This window comes from Labrus bergylta, chromosome 18 (assembly GCF_963930695.1).
Source record: "Labrus bergylta chromosome 18, fLabBer1.1, whole genome shotgun sequence".
Taxonomy (NCBI): Eukaryota; Metazoa; Chordata; class Actinopteri; order Labriformes; family Labridae; genus Labrus; species Labrus bergylta.
The window spans coordinates 5,144,180-5,160,847 of NC_089212.1; the positions used below are offsets into that span (position 1 = coordinate 5,144,180).

Sequence of the window (16,668 nt, forward strand, 5' to 3'; positions counted from 1 at the left end):
ACTGTTTTTTTGTTTAAATGTATAACCATACCAACATTTTTCATAGTTTCTCTGAAGACGCTGCTTTAATTGATTAGACACAGCAGATGCTCTGAAACATGCACGAAAGATTCATTTGGTGCCGCTAATATCTCGTGTCAGTTACAAGAGCATCGTCGGCCGTCTGAAAGCGCTGAGGACAGAGATCGAGCACCTGCAGCTGCTGCTGGAGAGGGCAAAGGTCAAGCTGCAGAAGGACTTCCATAAGTGGTGGAGCCTGGAGGCCTGCAGTGTGCAGGTGACTCTCTTAATCTTCTCCACCTATCTGTATGACAACACCACATAAAGCTTCTGTTAGCATGACATAACGGCAAAGCTAGCGTGTCAAAGATATGTTCATGACATGTGAGTGTCTGTTGGTTTTTGTCTCTATATTTATGGATGTGGTCTTTCGTGTGGTTTCTGAATATTGGCCTCTACGGACACATTAGTGTGTGTGTAAGTTGATATGCATGTGTCTCTGACTCCGGAGGCTTTTACGGCACCAGTGTGACCCTTGCAGCCTCTGCTTTGCCTCATGCTGAACGGGTCCTGGTGGGAAGATACGTAGGAGGCAAATACACGGAAACACATTTTAACAGAAATCCATGTGAACAAAACAAAGAGCCAGGATGCAAGACAGTAACAGCATCTACTAATAATGGCAGCAGTTTGAGTCTTCAGAATTCAATTTTTCTTGATAAATCTGGATTTCATGTTTTGAGGAATAAACGACTTACATGAAAGAAAAGAAAGAAAGAAAAGTTTCTCAGCTAAATCAGATGTAACATAATGCACTCGATCAAAGACTATCCACCTAAAGGGCTGTCAGGCTCAGATTGTTTTTCAAACTATTTGACAAGGTAACAGAACGATCCCTACAGAGAGACCTTTTTCTGACAATTTAAGGTATTTTTTTGGTCTTTTCATGTCTTTATTGAGGGGACAGTATCATTTTCATTTCATTTCAAACCTTTATTTATTCTCAAAAAGACACTGAGGTTTCCCTCATATCCAATGCCGTCGAGATTACAAGCACAGTAAAACAAGCAAGAAAACTTAAAACACGCAGAATCTGTGACAAAAACCACTGAGATCATTTAAAACAGTTCCAATCTGAAACAACGTTTCAGGTTAATTCAGAACCCACACACAATTTGAAAATAAAGTTTCAAATTGGATGGTGGCTAGAGTCAGAAACAAGGATGAGAGAGTGCGGGCTGACATGCAGGAAATGGCAGAGGGTGGGAGTGGAACTTAGGCCACAGCTTTGAGGGCTTCAGCCTCTGTACATGGGACCCAAAATGTAACCACCGAGCTAAACCTATGCAGGTTTTTAAACTGAAGAGTCACATCACTTTCTTCAAAGCCACCAGACTTCATTTATAGAAAGAGTGATTTGACCTGCCTTGGCTGGTGTTTTTACTTTGTGTGGGTTATTGTGTTACACAAATATTGTGTGGGTTCTGAATTAACCTTTAAAAACAATGTCACAGAAATACCACCAAGAAACAAACATATTGAGGCAACGGTAGACCAGCAACTCCCACATCCTACCAGGTCAAACTGGTGTCAAAGGACTCTGGAGGCTTTGGAGCTGGTTCAGGTTTAAGAAAACAAACTTCACCTAAAGAAAGATATATTTCTCTAATTATAATCTCACACTTAGTAACAATCTGAGCTTTTTGGGGAGACAAAACAAGCATTTTGTTTGCAGATATAATTAAACTGGAACATTTAACAGTTAAAGAAAACTAATGGTAAGACTTGAACATGTAAAAAATGTAATAGGGTCAAATATAAAAATATTAGACCGTGGAGTTTCAGGAATGAGTCGTCTAATCTCCGTCCATTATAATAATAATTTTGTGTTTTGGCTTTAACTCTCGTACACTATAGTGAAAGACAATTCTTGCGAAGGCATGCACATAAAGATGAGTTGAGTATTGACAGATTGACTAATGCAGATTTCCAGAGAACTCAGTCTCTGGTGTCACACACTTTGCTCGTGGTGGCTGTTGAGCACATTCGAGAAACCGACCACAAAGAAGATGTTAAGCAGAACATCTGAGCTGCAGACTCGGCTGGCTTCCACTCAGCCGTTTTGATCTCTCCAATGGAGAACAATATCTTGCTCACATCTGAGCATGCTTTGGGATTTTATCACTGAATGACAAATGGAAAGGCGAGGAAGTCAGGCAGACAGGCCTTACATGTGCAGTTTGCTCGTCCAAGCAGGAAACAGGACGTCTCTCATGCCAGCACACTTACATCTAACAGATTTATTCAATTGTTTATTGTCCTGTTTTTTAAGAAACCAGAACATATTGATTAATTAAAGCGAGAGGACACAAATTATGTTGAGTTCTCTGTTCTTTAGCTGTTTGTTACATGTGGACACGTCGTGTTGAACATGGTGTTGTAAGCATCATCTTTACGATATGACCAGGTGACTGACTCAGAGGCCCCAGACAGAAGCCCCTCTGCGTCACTGAGTGGAACCTTGCTGCCGTCTTCGCCTCGCACTCCGGGATTATGGTGAGAACCTTTTTGTGTGTTATGTAAAAGTTGACTGACTGCTCATTGCTCCTCTCCAGCAGATGTGTCTGCACCACTGTTAACAGGCAGGAGGATTACTTTTGAATGTAGTCTGTCATCAAGCATTTATTTCCCTTCTCTGTTAATGGAGCTATATTTAACCTGTTCTTAATGTGTATCAAGTGTGTTTAAAGCTCATTTTAATATATTTTATTTTAAATGTTTGTCCAGAATGTTGTAGACATAGGCCATCTTCTCTACTAAGACTACATCAGAATATCTGCAGGTCCTGAAGAGTCTTTAGAAGCACTGATATCAGTCCCCTCAATCAATTACTTGAAATATATTTAAGCCTACTACGGCCGTTTTTTAAGTCAGGAATATTATCTTTGGATTGTTGAAAGGTGTCTGTTTTGGTCTGTTTTTGGGGCGCCTGATGGCCTAGCGCTGATGCCGCACACCCCATGTACGGAGTCTTTTGTCCTAATCGCGGCGACCCTGTGTTCAAATCTGAACTCGGACCTTTGCTGCAAGTCTCCCCCCTCCCCACTCTCCTCCCAATATTTCCTGTCTATCTTTGGCTGTCTCTTTTTATAAAGACGAAACAAAATAAAATAAAAATGATTCTGGCTAAAGCAGCAATGAGGCTAACTGTCTCTTAGAGGTCAAATGTGAAGTTTGATATCAGTACTTAATGGATGAATCATTTTTTATTTAATTTTTCTTCTATTTATCAGGGTTCATGTTTAGTTTTTGGATGAATAATATCATCAGGAGTTATTGTCAGCACTGCTGAGACATAGTAAATACATATGAAATGATATAAAATTATTTTAGTAAAATCTCCCCCATACTGTTTTTGGATCATACGTTCATTCTAATGCCTGTATGATTATGTTACAAATATTAAAATACATTCAATCTACCTCTTCTATCTAATGTCTTTACTTCACTTGTTGAACTCTACAGGAACACTGTGAATATTCTGTTTGCATTTTAGCACCCTCTTGTGGTTAACCACCAATAACGATCCATGTTAGACCCCCTGTGTGAGTTTCTAGGACCTACTGTATGCTGTAAAGGATATATGAAAGACACAGATGATCTTTGGAATTATTACATGACATTATTAATGAAATGCCCTCCTAACATGTTACACAGTGCAGCTGCTGTGAGCAGAAGAGTGAGGGATGCTCCTGCAGACCCAGACCAAAGTCCAGACTCTTCTACTGCTTCTGTTCAAGATCTCAGGTCAGCATGGCTCCATTTAATACATTTAAAGTACTGTTGGATCATGTCATTTCACACTCATTTTTAACAATAGAATTATAATAATTACATTTCTGAACATTTCAGAGACTTCATCAGTGAACGCGTTCCCCCGCTGACAGCATGGCATGAAAAGTCAGTGGATTGGACGACGGCTGACTTCACTCCTTCATCTGAGTGGAGGTGAACAAACACCTGTTTAAAATCAACAGATGTCTTCAAAATCAAATTCTGGGGGCGGCAGTAGCTCCATCTGTAGGGACTTGGGTTGGGTACCGATAGGTTGAGGGAAGGACTAGAATATGGAACTGGTCTGTTTTTTGAAAGGTGCCGGGTTACTTCCTGATATCTGTCGAGGCGCCTTTGAGCACGGCTTTCCTGTTTTCATCAATCCTTCTAACAGGGAGAGCTGTTGTGGAACCTTTATTTCAATAGGTGTGGTTATCATTTTTGCTAAACTCAGTGAGTAAAAATAAGACATTTCATAGAAGCCTTATGACATTAGATAAGGCCTCTGAAAACGTACCATCTGTGACATCTCATTTATTAACATTTCCTCCTCATTGAAAGCCTAAAGTTAACTCAAACACTTGAATTGAATGTTTTATTCATTGAGTTGACAAATTGTGCATACACTACACTCTAAAGCACAAGTACTTCTTTCTAAACATTGCAGTAGCATCCTTCACATGATAGCAGCAGCTCTGATATGCATACGTCCTGGATGTGTAGGTTTTACAGCTGCACCGTGTTTTCTCTCCACTTATAAAAAAATAACCCATAAATCTTTAATTCTTTGTGAAGTAATGTCTTCAAACTGCATTAACAAATCAAAGGCCTGCAGTCTCGCTTGAACGCTGCTGCTGCTGCTGCTGCTGCTGCTGAAACAATCTTTTTATAACCTCAGTAAAACACTAAATGCATAACATGCATGCTTTGTCTGTCTCCAGTCATCATTTGTGCTACAGAGATTCTATTGTTCATACAAAGGCTTCATGACACATGGAGAAGTGGAGCTGTTAGGGTTTTATTTCCTTTAAGCTTTTGGAACAAGAACAGTTAAAACATTTTACAGTATGGAGAAAGGTAGGAATTACACACACCTATGTGAGAAAGGGATTTCCAATAAGTATGAGTGCTATGAAAGGTCTGTGTTGTGTTAAACTCACTGTGGAGGATTTTTACATTGTTATTAAATATAACATATGTGCACTTCAGAGCCCTCTCCACCACCAAGCTCTCGTCCTCGTCCATTCCCCTGACTGGAGACCAGCAGGCGGATTCTGACATCATGGCCTTCATCAGGGCCAGACAAAACCTCCTCAATAGGACAGGTAACACACACACACACACACACACACACACACACACACACACACACACACACACACACACACACACACACACACACACACACACACACACACACACACACACACACACACACACACACAGCAAGAAATAATGAACACAAAGCCTTTGCAGAGGGTTAATTAGGCATCCAATGCTGCCCTCTGTTGGTGGGATACTTCACAGCACTTTTGCTTTTCACAAAAAATGTCTTGTTTTTAAACTATTTAAACCTCCTGTAAGATGCAGAAACACTTTATAAGTTATCAGTAATAAGATAAGTTGTAAATTCAGATTACATTTTGCGTTTCTTGCGAGAAGGTGATGTCATGCTTTTTTTCTTTTTTCTAAGATTTATTTTTGGGCTTTTTAGGCCTTTAATGGAGAGATGGGACAGTGGGTAGAGCTGGAAATCAGGGAGAGAGAGAGAGAGTAGGGAATAACATGCGGGAAAGGAGCCACAGGCCGGATTCGAACCTGGGCTGCCCCCTTTGAGGATTAAAGCCTCCATACATGGGGTGCACGCACTAACCACTGCACCACTGTGATGTCATTTTTGAGTCTGATTTTTTTTTACTGTTTATGCAGCCTCCCTTTTTTTACTAGCTACACAACTACTCATCTTTAGCTCCTCTGTGGTTCTCCTCTCCTCTTCTCCTCCTCTGACCCTTATGTGGCTGCTTTCTTTGGCACACGGCAAAGTGGACTTGGCTTTCTTGAGGTTTGCCACTGCAGATATCCAGAACGTCTAAGGTCATGTGAACAGACACAATGATGGCCACATGAGCAGAGACACCAGACGTAAAGAAAAAAAAGAAAAAACCAGCCTCCAAAAATCTATCCGTCTTTCTTTACTTTCCTCTCTCTTAAGGAAGACTCATTTCACGCCTCTTTACCATGGCACTACGGAGCTGGATGGGGGCTGTGTTTTACCAGGAAAGCCCCTCGCATTGGTTGTTTGGCAACCCCTGTATTGAGCTATTCCTCATAACTAAACAGTCCTGAAGCCACCAGGGCATGCTGGGAAATGTGATGGAACCTGGCAAAAAAAAGAACACAGAGCATGATGTCAGAGTGGAGGCTGTTATTGTTGTGGTTGTCAAAGTTAAGAGGGTCTTTTACTTCAATTTGAGTCAGGTATTATTACTCTGACTTAATCTGATCAGACTTCTTGATTATAAAAGAAAACACTTTTAGTCGTTATCTTATCAATTTAACTTTCAACTTGTTTTGTCTCTCATGTTTTTCCTCTCATCCTTGTGTTTGTCTTCCAGGCCAACCACAGTAAGAACACAAATTGCTGAGAAAGTTGTCGGCACTTGACGCTTGAACACCCTCCACATCTGTCAGGTGCTGAAACTGAATAATTGATGTCATTGAGTATAGAGGGACCAACAGCGACGATGTGTGAAGGAATTACCTCAACTAGATTTCCCATAAAAGACTCAGCAGCAGCACATCCTGTCTGATTCGTCCATGCACAAACACACATCTGTATCAACGTGCAGCTGCATCGTTTAAGCTAAACAAACATTATCTCAAGGTATCAAAGAAAAAAGGACACCAGATGGATTCTGTGTTAAAGTAGAGAGGTGATGAATCATTCATCCTCCACATGCAGAATGCGTTTAACATTACTGTCTGTTTTAATTTGATTATCAGTGTAACACATACTGTACTTTGTGTAAAATGTTGTAAATATAAAATGTAATATATTTGCATATATTATAACTTTACATTCTGTAAAAAAAATGCAGTTGGAAATGTTGGATAAGGCTTTATATAAAGTTGATTGTAATGAGTTTATATAAACAGTTAACATGTCATAGGGCCTGATCTTGAAAGCTGTCTGTTCCTGCTCTAGCTGCACCCCGGATGAGAAACATGGCTGTGCACAGGGCACCCATCCATCCTCATGTCTTAGGGCCTTTTAAAGATTTATTTTTGGGCATTTGTGCCTTTATTTGAGAGATAGGACAGTGGATAGAATCGGAAATCAGAGAGAGAGAGAGAGAGTGGGGAATGACATGCGGGAAAGGAGCCACAGGTTGGATTTGAACCCGGGCCAGCCTCTATACATGGGGCGCCCACACTAACCTCTGCGTCACTGCGCCACCAGTGCCCCAGAGTTTTGTAATCTTGTCAACAGAGCCTTTATAAAAGTCCTTTGCTTTTCTTGTATTTTTGCAATAGCCTCACAGACACATTTTTAGGTCTTACTAATAATTGCATTTTGTTATAGCTGAACCTGAGGTGTTTCTTGGTTGCTTTGTTTTGCCTCTGTGCTGCAGACGCCTGTGAATTCATGCAAAAAATGCTTTTGGGGTATTTTGGTAACACTGACTGTATATATGGAGTGGGTGAAGCCTCTTGGTTCCTGAACTGAAACTCCTGAAGAAGTGTTCTGAACCTGCATTCTTCCTAATGGACAGCAGGTGGCGACTCCATGTGAGGTAAAAAAGTCACACTGTGTGAAAGCAGATGAGAAAAGGAGACTACCTCTCACATGATGCACAACCTAAGAAACATGCTCCTTATATGTTAAAAAAGAATCTGTGCTCTTGAATACAGAATGATGTTTATTCTTAAGCTGATGGTCCCATTCAGAATATAATAGACAACACAGAATATAATAGACAATAAATCTTTAGGGCCTGGTTGCCCATGATTGAGAAGAAGCTACCATAGCAACCTGTTAACCAGGTGTAGCAATGCAGCTCCACCTCCTTGTCCAAATATGGTCACATCAACAAACCAATGATGGCAAGCTGCAACCATAAGATTTAAACCCAGAATGAACCAAACATTTTTTTTCTTTTACATCCCCATGAATTAGCTACACCTGTAAAAAAAAAAAAATGTTGTTTGAATGATGACTATTCTTTTCCTTACATGTCTTTCTGCACTTGCAGAAGCCTGCTGTAGTCAGCGGCTCATAGTGCTTCATTTTCCTATGGAATCCAACCAGAAAATGACCCAGGAAAATATACTTCCTGGAGTGACTCATAGACCATGAAGGACATGAAGAGGACAATCCAATTTTGTGCATCATTTAACAAGAAATGTTAATCTGTAGTCAAATTTCAAGTCTTCTGACTGCTCAAAGCACTTAAACACTACAGGACACACCTACACAATCACATACTGATGGCAGAGGTTATGTTAAGTGAACCTCAGATGTAATTAATACCATTCATACAGCCATATGCTGCTGACAAAGCAAATCGGGGATATGTGTCTTCCCAAGAACACATTGGATATGTTACTTTAGGAGCTGGGGATTGAACCCTTGACCTTGCAGTTGAGAGATGACGACAATTCCAACTGAGCCACAGCCGCCCTGACTGATTCACCTTCCCTTATAATCTCGCCTGTATTTACAGGTGAGATGTGTCGATAGGAACTCACTAACATGAACCTGTTTGTACAATTTATTGATGATAAAAGTGAATAATATCAAAATCAATAACTTCCCTCTGTAGTCTATAGGTGGAGTCTTTCCCAGCATGCACATCGTGGAAGGTATGCAACCCCCCCCCCCTACAGGCTGTTGATCTGTATTTCTTTATTTCTTGATTTAGATAGATTTTTTTTTTTTGATTTCAGATAGATTTTTTTTGGGACTTTTTGTACCTTTAATGGAGAGATAGGACAGTGAATATAGCTGGAAAACAGGGAGAGAGAGAGTGGGGTATGACATGTGGGAAAGGAGCCATACACTGGATTTGAACCTGGGCCGCCCGATTGGAGGACTATAGCCTCCATACATGGGGCGCTCACTAACCACTGTGCCACCAGCGCCCCGTACTCTGTATTTCTTAAGATACAATATTTGAAATTCAAATAGTGTTACCAGGATTTTTCAAAGCTGTGTTGTTTATTGATTATTTTTCATTCCATGCTTAAAACACATTTGGACACAATCTCTGTTGCTCTGTTGTCACTTCATTAAGTGATTGATCTGCCGGTGCTGCTGACTTTCAGTGTATCGGTTCATGTCAGATAACAAAGTCCATCCATCATCCAGTCACATGTGAGTCATGGCTGCACACATCTCCACTAACAGCAGACAACCTGTGAACAAAGGAACATCCTCTTTGCATGGCTTTGCGTTGATTTGTTTGACAGAAGACACACAGCAGCACAATTTGCATCCCAGCAGAGTCTCCTCGGAGGAGGAGAAGAGTCTTCTTTGGTCAAGTCACGGTATCTTATGTAGCTCTTCTTCATGATGAGGGTGTATGAGTCTTTAAATGATTAAACTGATGCCAAAATGTACACACAATACAGAAACGTAACATATCTACCTCACTCTTAAAAGCAGTGGTGACAAATTAAAGGCACATTGGATACATTAATTTACAATAACTTAGCTAATTTCCCCATTCATATTAGGAGATTTCTCAGACAAGATAAACAAGGTTCAATATTTGTCAATGAAAGTATGATATATGAGATCCTTTTATGTTAAGTAAAATTCCTAGTCCACATGCAAATAATCCTTCTTAACCACAAACTACTAATTATTGAGCCTGACTTTATTTCATTTTTTTCTCAACCAAAAATATTGCAGTGGACAAAAATACAACCGCAGTTACATTTAAAATGAAATGTCAAGTAATAAAACTGTCACTGGTCACTTTTGGTGACTTTTTAAACAAATAATTAAATAAACATAAACAAATCAAATGCAGTACTGAAGGTTCCCATCAACTTAATCCAACTTAATAATCAATATTACACTGTTTCCGATACTGTATACTGTAACTTTATCCACATTTTGACACTTCTTTTCTTTCAGAAAAAGCAGTACAAAGAAAGACAAAATACTGGAACTATCGGTTTATTATGTTGTTTTTTGACATCTATCTCAGCATTATTTACATGCAATCAAAAAAGCAGCAATAGCCGACAAAAGTGCTGAACATGGAACAAAAAATCTCAAAGAATGGTCAACTGATCGGAAGAAACAAAGTGATTCAATAAATACAGACGAAAAGCCACCTAACTGGGATTCAAGACTTGAAATGGTCGACAGAGGAGGAAGATCTGGAGGAAACGCTGTTCCTCCTCCAGGGGCCTTGACTGCCAAGTGCTTATCATTTACGTAAAGTGATAGACAAAGAATATATATATAAGGATCCTGGAGGTAAGAGCTCAGTGAAATTAGTTGCATACAGTAGGAGTTGGGCAAGCCATTCAGTGCTTTAAAAACGAAACCTTAAAATCAATCCTGAAGCAAATACCATGTCAGTGAATAGAGGCCTAAACAGGACTGACACGATACCTCTACCTGGAACCAGTCAGACGTCTGGCTGCAGCATTATGGAAAAGCTGCAGGCGGGACAGGGGTGACTGGCTGATCAGCGTCAACCAGTAGATGCAACAATCAAACCAAAGGCAATACAATCATGGATTATTTTTCTTAGTAACAAAATGATACCATATAAAAGACTTGGATGGCTGTGGATACGTGGTAAAGTCTGTTGTGATTTGTCTCTCAACCTGAAGGTCGGGGATACGATCCCCAGCTCCTGCAGTCTGTTGTGTCCTTGGGCAAGACACTCAACCCTAAATTGCTCCCGCTGCTTCGTCAGCAGCATTTGAATGTGTGTATATGTATGGGGTTAGCTAATGCTGATGGCCACTTCACATAGCATCTGCCATCAGTGAGTGAATGGCTTTGAATAGGTGTTAATGGGTGCCATTTAGTCCATTTATAGTTTAGAGAGTTTGTGCTTTAAGTCTAATGACTTTTGGAAGTGGCTTTCCTCATGTTATGGCACCAACATCATTGTCAGAGAGTCAGTTCAGGGATCCAATAGACAGTTCAGAGTCTCTTTGTAATTCTGTGGTATCAGTGCTTGAAAAACCAACAGCACTCAGGTAAAATATTAACTTTTGTTCTGCTGACAAGATAATGCTGCAGCTTCCTTATTAGTGGAAACTGTTAAAAAAGTGAATGTGTGTGTCCAGATGTCGTGCTAATGGAGGGGAGGAGTTTGATGGTTACCCAGGCAACACTTAAATCAAACATCCAACATGAGGTCCTCTGACCACTCAGAGTAAGAAAGTGAGTCGAAATGTTTGGGGGATTATCCAGTTATAGAGCTATCACCACGAGATACAGATTAACAAAAAAGACCTTTGTTGATGTTCCAAAGCGAGCCCTTTTTAAAACTTTAGACAAATTAAATTTGTCTTTTTGGAGAAGAATGCCACAGTCCGCAGTGATGGATGCTTTTTTGAGGGGACTGCTCATGAGATCTGCATATTTCATCAGACTTTGATCATCAGTATTTTATGCAGCTCTAACCTCTCATCTGGGTTGGAACATCAGTGTTTGTGTGCATCCTGGAGCTGGAGGAGGTTAATGGCGAGGTTCCAGTTGTTGCGGGTCAAAGTGAGCTGGACAGCATTTCTGACTCTGGCCCACTTCACATACCTGCTGGTTGGGGCCACCATCTTCCGAATACTTGAGCGAGAGGCCGAGAGCAACAATCGAAACCACTTCCAGCTGGAGAAGTTGAACTTCTTGGCCAATTACACCTGCCTGGATGGACCAGCTTTGGAGAAGTTTGTTAAGGTTCATTTTTATTTAAAACCATTTTAAAATTATTTTATTTACATATGAGTGCCATGACGAGTCCTTGAAAAACAAAACAGATATTCAGTTATATTCAAACCCAAAGCTGCCAGGAGCAAGAGGGTTAGGGTACCAAGAGAGCATCAGTGGTACACACACATTCACAGGTCAGCAAATTCTGACATTTCTAATGTTTTGGTGACTAATAAAGTTGCAAAAGTTTTGTAAAAGTGTCTTTTACAAGTATCATATCAAAGTTTGAATTTTTACAATCATGAAAAACCCAAGTAGAGTCGAAAGTCTTTCAATTGTTAGGAAGGAAGTTAGATCCCAGCTCCCTTAGTTTACATGTAGAAATTTCCTTGAGCAGGACACTGAACCCCAAACTTTTCCCAGTGGCATTAACAGCAGTGAGTAAATATATATGACTGTGATTCATAAGTTAATACTGATGGCCACCTTAGACAAGCCTAAGTTTATTTACCATTAACCAAGTCCAATTACAAACAATCTAACAATCAAGACCTCTATGAATCAGAGTTATAATGATTGCCAAAACACCAGTTGTATAATATTTAAGATATTATTAAAGTCTGTTTTGGTTAACTGAGTGACTTTTATGTTGAAAACTGATCAAAAAATCTATAAACTGAAGGATCAATTCTATGACGAGTTTATACAGTAACCACAGCTTTAAAAACCCATAAGTGTGTCACGACCAAAAATATGTAACGAGAAAAAACTGCAAGAACCCATATCTTACCAATGTATTTGCCCTATATTTGTGTGTTTGCAAGGTGATATTGGACGCCAGGGAAAAGGGAGTAAACCCAACAGGCAACTCAACAAACCCCAGTAACTGGGATTTCTGCAGCTCCTTCTTCTTTGCAGGCACAGTAGTCACAACTATAGGTGAGTATCTTAACACATTCCACATTAAGTTAAGTTAGTCTGTAATACAATTTGTTGATGCTTCATATTGACACAAGTCTCAAAGTGCTTTAAATACACCATACATAATAAAAGTATCCATATGTGAGATAACGTGGCTGACAATGTGATTAATTGAGTGCAGAATTAACATGTAAAATGTCTGTGGATGATTGACAACATGAAAAACAACCAATACTTAATTAAATGCTTTTAAAAGAGACTTTGTGGAAAAGAGGTCACCTAAAAATCAGACCATTAGGCTGCATGCAGAGCATTCCTTAGATTATGTGCTATGGCCTCAAAAGGTCAATCAACATTGGTCTTAAGGCCTGTGCGTGTCACAGAAGCAAGTTTGACATTTTTGACCAGAGGGAGTGAAATGATGAGCAGGAGGGAGTTAGTTGAGTCATCTATTCAGAAACATGACCTAATTTTGCTCTGTGTTTATAGAGTTAGAAATTTGGACCTGTTCCTATATGCAGCTTTTTCAGATATAAAGAACAGAGGTAACGTGGTAACAGTTGTTTTGACATTCTTGATTCACTGATTAATAGCTGACCTCCTAAGTATGGAGAAAAGTACATTTACCTGGTCAATATGAGATGAGAATAATATGTATGCTTGTATAAGCCTTTATTGCCTCAAGGCCTCAGTAGATTTGAGGACTTGGTGTTGGATGTCATTTGAAAAACTATGTTATATTTAATTCATTAATGATCTGTCCCTGAAGCAGGGAATTAAAGAGAAATAACATAGGACCCAGAACTGAGCCTTGTGGGATACCACAATGAATTTGGCTGGCTACACACTACACGATTTTTAACTGATTTTAAAAAGACAGTTTAGACCAATTTTTAACATACTATTCCTCTGAAATAACACACTAGACTATTCGGCCATATATCGAGACCACACACCTGTGTGTGTGTAAACAATTTTACAGTAGCGATTCCACAGACATGAGCTCTCACAGAAACGTGCTGGCTGTCATGGTGTGCATTCTGTTTTTAAGAAAAAAATAAAAAGAATATGGGTGAAATCTTGAATGAAAAAACAATATAAGTGCAGCTTATACATTTTATTTGTCATTTTATTTTTAATTTGTGCTTATTGTGGTTTGCCTTGCATATAAAATTACTAAGGCACTCAATATTCAACTTGGCACAAGGTTCAGTTCCCTGCAATTTTTTTTAGCTGTGCCCCACCCCAGGCAAAAATGTGGCCTCAAATAGTGTGGAGCCAGCCTTAAAAAGAAATCAGTTAGATAAAAAGATTTAATGTTGATGATGACAAACTTAAATGATCTCGTCCGCAGGTTACGGTAACCTCTCCCCCAGCACTGTATCTGGTCAAGTGTTCTGTGTGTTTTATGCACTTTGTGGGATCCCGCTGAACCTGGCCTTCCTGAAACAGCTCGGGAAGTGTCTCACCATCCACCTGGGCCGACTGGAGAGGGGAATGGTATCTGTTGTTCCTCACAAGGTACTTAAGTTTTAGTGACAGAATTTATAATAACTTCAATTTGCTGCCAAATGTCTGGCATGGGGCTTCTATACCATACAGATTTAAGGTCATTTTTGCTTTTGCTACCAATTACAGAAGAATTATTAATAGAAGAATTTCCTCTGGATTTAAACCAAATCTTCTTGTGCTGTGTTGGTTTCCTAGCAAACAGTGGAGGCTCTGGCTGTGAGCCTGTTCTTCATCACAGGCAGTCTGCTGTTTCTGGTCATCCCTCCCCTGCTGTTCAGTTACGTGGAAGGCTGGACATTTGGAGAGGGATTCTACTTTGCCTTCATTACCCTCAGCACCATTGGTTTTGGAGATTATGTGGTGGGTGAGTAGAGAGAGCAAACCAGCACAAAAGGGATGGAAAGACCACAGCTTTTACACCTCCATTAGATAAAACTGCCTCATCCTTCTGACAAATACTGAACCTAGTATGTTTTAACAACTTTTTGCAGGGGCAGACCCAGGCAAGCAGTACATTTCTCTGTACAGGAGCCTTGCAGGTATTTGGATCATTTTCGCCTTGGCTTGGCTCGCCCTCATCCTCAACATGGGAGCCAGGATAATGGAGTATGCCATCGGTCTGACTCATCCAGGTTTTAAGAAACAGGAGGAGGAAGAGGAGGTGTCATCCAGTAAACTAGAAGAGTTGTCAAGAATCTGACAGTGGACTTTGAAAAGGAAATGTCTGCATGTACAACAGACTGAGAAGAAATAATTAAGTTCAATGTTTTCTATACATATTGTGACTAATGTGACATGAAGAAGTCAGACTTAGCAGCTGTTTGTGTATCTTGAAACACATGCTTTAAAATATTTTCTAGGACACATTTTTTCTTATTTAAACGCTTTACTTTAATTATTTTTTCAGTTAGGGAAATGATTTAACATAACATAATAGGCTGGTTAAGATATTACCTGTTTGTGTTTCTATTCTTTTACAATTAAGCCCATGCATCAGTTTAGAAATAGGGATGTAACCTGTACATGTCCTTCTTTAAGAAACGTCCTTACATTTTAAATTCCCCTAAATTAAAGTGAAGATTAAATGTTCAGTTATTGAAACATATTATAAAATGAACCTCCACAAGATGCTCCCAGTTCCTCGTATTGTCACAGGCTGCAAGCTGCATGTGTAATATTCCACTTCAAAATAACATACAGGCTAACCATAGACCATAACTATGACTTTATTCTCACGAAATGACAGCTGGGGCGGCTGTGACTTAGTTGGTAGAGTCGGTCGTTTCTCAACTGGAAGGTCGGGGGTTCAATCCCCAGCTCCTGCAGCAACATGTCCGATGTGTCCTTGGGCAAGGCACTTAACCCTGAGTTGCTCCTGCTGCTTTGTCGGCGGTGTATGAATGTGTATGAATGTGGTTAGTTGCTTCTGATGGACACTTTACATATCAGCCTCTGCCATCAGTGTGAATGTGTAGCTGTGACCCGCGGTGTAAAAGCGCTTTCAGAAGACTAGAAAAGCGTTACAAGCTCAAGTCCATTTACCTTTTACCATTAAATGTCACATTTATTCTTGCAATATCGTATAACAACTCTATACTCAAAATATTAGGACTTCATTATTCTGACTTTATACTGTATTAAATCATTCTCAAAATCTCTTTTTTTTTTCGTGAGTCTGGCATTCATACTTCTAATACTCCATCATACCTATGAAGTAAAACACATGTTCAAGTCTTGTTGGATAAACTATGAACTTGATTGGTGTTTTACAGAATAGTGTGCTCACTCAATGCATGTAAATGGACCTCAGAACCTTTTATAAACACCTTTCTATATATTGTACTACAGTACACCACCACCACCCATCATTTTAATAAATGTTTCTTTTTTGACCAGGTCAACAAAAACTCTCTCTGAGAATCTTTGTAAAAGTCAAATTCATGTTAGATCTGTTTGATTGGATTTCACTGGATTGCACAGGTGGTAACAATGTAATGGCTGATTGATGTGTATGTATGTTTTTGTGTGTGCTCATGTGCGACCACATCTGCGTTTGTGTGCTGATGGTAAACTATGGTGAGTTAAGCACGGAGCGCTATCTTAAACAAACCCATTAATCAGGATGTTGGTGTGACGTGAGCTGGAAGCACATGGGACCACACAGGTGGGTGGCTTTAACCTGTTACGCTTTCTAACTCTGACTGAAACCAGTCAGAGGTGTAAGTAAAGCAAGAAGTGTCTCTTGTTGTTTGAAACCAGTCCAGATGAGAGCTGGTGAAGACATGATTTAAACTCATAAAAGGTCTTGAATATGGACTCTCTGTTCTTTGTCAACTAGAAACCACATACTAACTTCTGTAACAGCTCTCAAATGGACTATAACCAGAAACTCCGCAATTCTACCTCACCCAGTGACATCTTCAGATCAACCCCTGCCTGACTCGTCTTATTTTGTTCCTTGACATTTGCATGCCAGGCCACAGCAGTGCCTGAAACACTGG

At 39.8% G+C, this 16,668-nt stretch overlaps 2 protein-coding genes across 4 annotated transcripts in view; both read left to right on the forward strand.

Moving 5' to 3' along the window:
* Nucleotides 1-6,999, forward strand: part of kif6 (kinesin family member 6) — a 67,656-nt gene extending 60,657 nt beyond the window's left edge. The window contains exons 18-23 of one of the 2 annotated variants that reach the window (XM_020648022.3): nucleotides 142-277; nucleotides 2,468-2,556; nucleotides 3,718-3,807; nucleotides 3,913-4,008; nucleotides 5,044-5,159; nucleotides 6,450-6,999. In XM_020648022.3, coding sequence (XP_020503678.2) covers nucleotides 142-277; nucleotides 2,468-2,556; nucleotides 3,718-3,807; nucleotides 3,913-4,008; nucleotides 5,044-5,159; nucleotides 6,450-6,463 — 541 coding nt within the window. In that variant the 3' untranslated portion in view covers nucleotides 6,464-6,999. Of the gene's footprint in view, nucleotides 1-141; nucleotides 278-2,467; nucleotides 2,557-3,717; nucleotides 3,808-3,912; nucleotides 4,009-5,043; nucleotides 5,160-6,449 lie in introns of those variants that run through there. The other variant, XR_010664670.1, reaches the window with a different exon arrangement.
* A 4,048-nt stretch (nucleotides 7,000-11,047) lies between these two features.
* LOC109994604 (potassium channel subfamily K member 16-like) lies at nucleotides 11,048-16,041 on the forward strand. 2 transcript variants are annotated; one of them, XM_029280084.2, is made up of 5 exons: nucleotides 11,048-11,761; nucleotides 12,559-12,673; nucleotides 14,010-14,176; nucleotides 14,363-14,527; nucleotides 14,659-16,041. In XM_029280084.2, the coding sequence occupies exons 1-5, from the start codon at nucleotides 11,549-11,551 to the stop codon at nucleotides 14,767-14,769; spliced, it is 771 nt and encodes a 256-aa protein (XP_029135917.1). In that variant the 5' UTR covers nucleotides 11,048-11,548; the 3' UTR covers nucleotides 14,770-16,041. The 2 variants fall into 2 exon arrangements, with proteins under 2 accessions (XP_029135917.1, XP_020503677.1); XM_020648021.3 differs by having other exon boundaries at nucleotides 14,363-14,531; nucleotides 14,659-16,039.
* Nucleotides 16,042-16,668: the final 627 nt, after the last annotated feature.

What these genes read in the sequence shown, in the direction of transcription:
- LOC109994604 (XM_020648021.3), top strand. Translation starts at nt 11,549, where the DNA reads ATGGCGAGGTTCCAGTTGTTGCGGGTCAAAGTGAGCTGGACAGCATTT. An exon ending in TATCTGTTGTTCCTCACAAG is followed by an intron (nt 14,177 to 14,362) that starts GTACTTAAGTTT and finishes TTGGTTTCCTAG; the next exon opens with CAAACAGTGGAGGCTCTGGC. An exon ending in TTTTGGAGATTATGTGGTGG is followed by an intron (nt 14,532 to 14,658) that starts GTGAGTAGAGAG and finishes AACTTTTTGCAG; the next exon opens with GGGCAGACCCAGGCAAGCAG.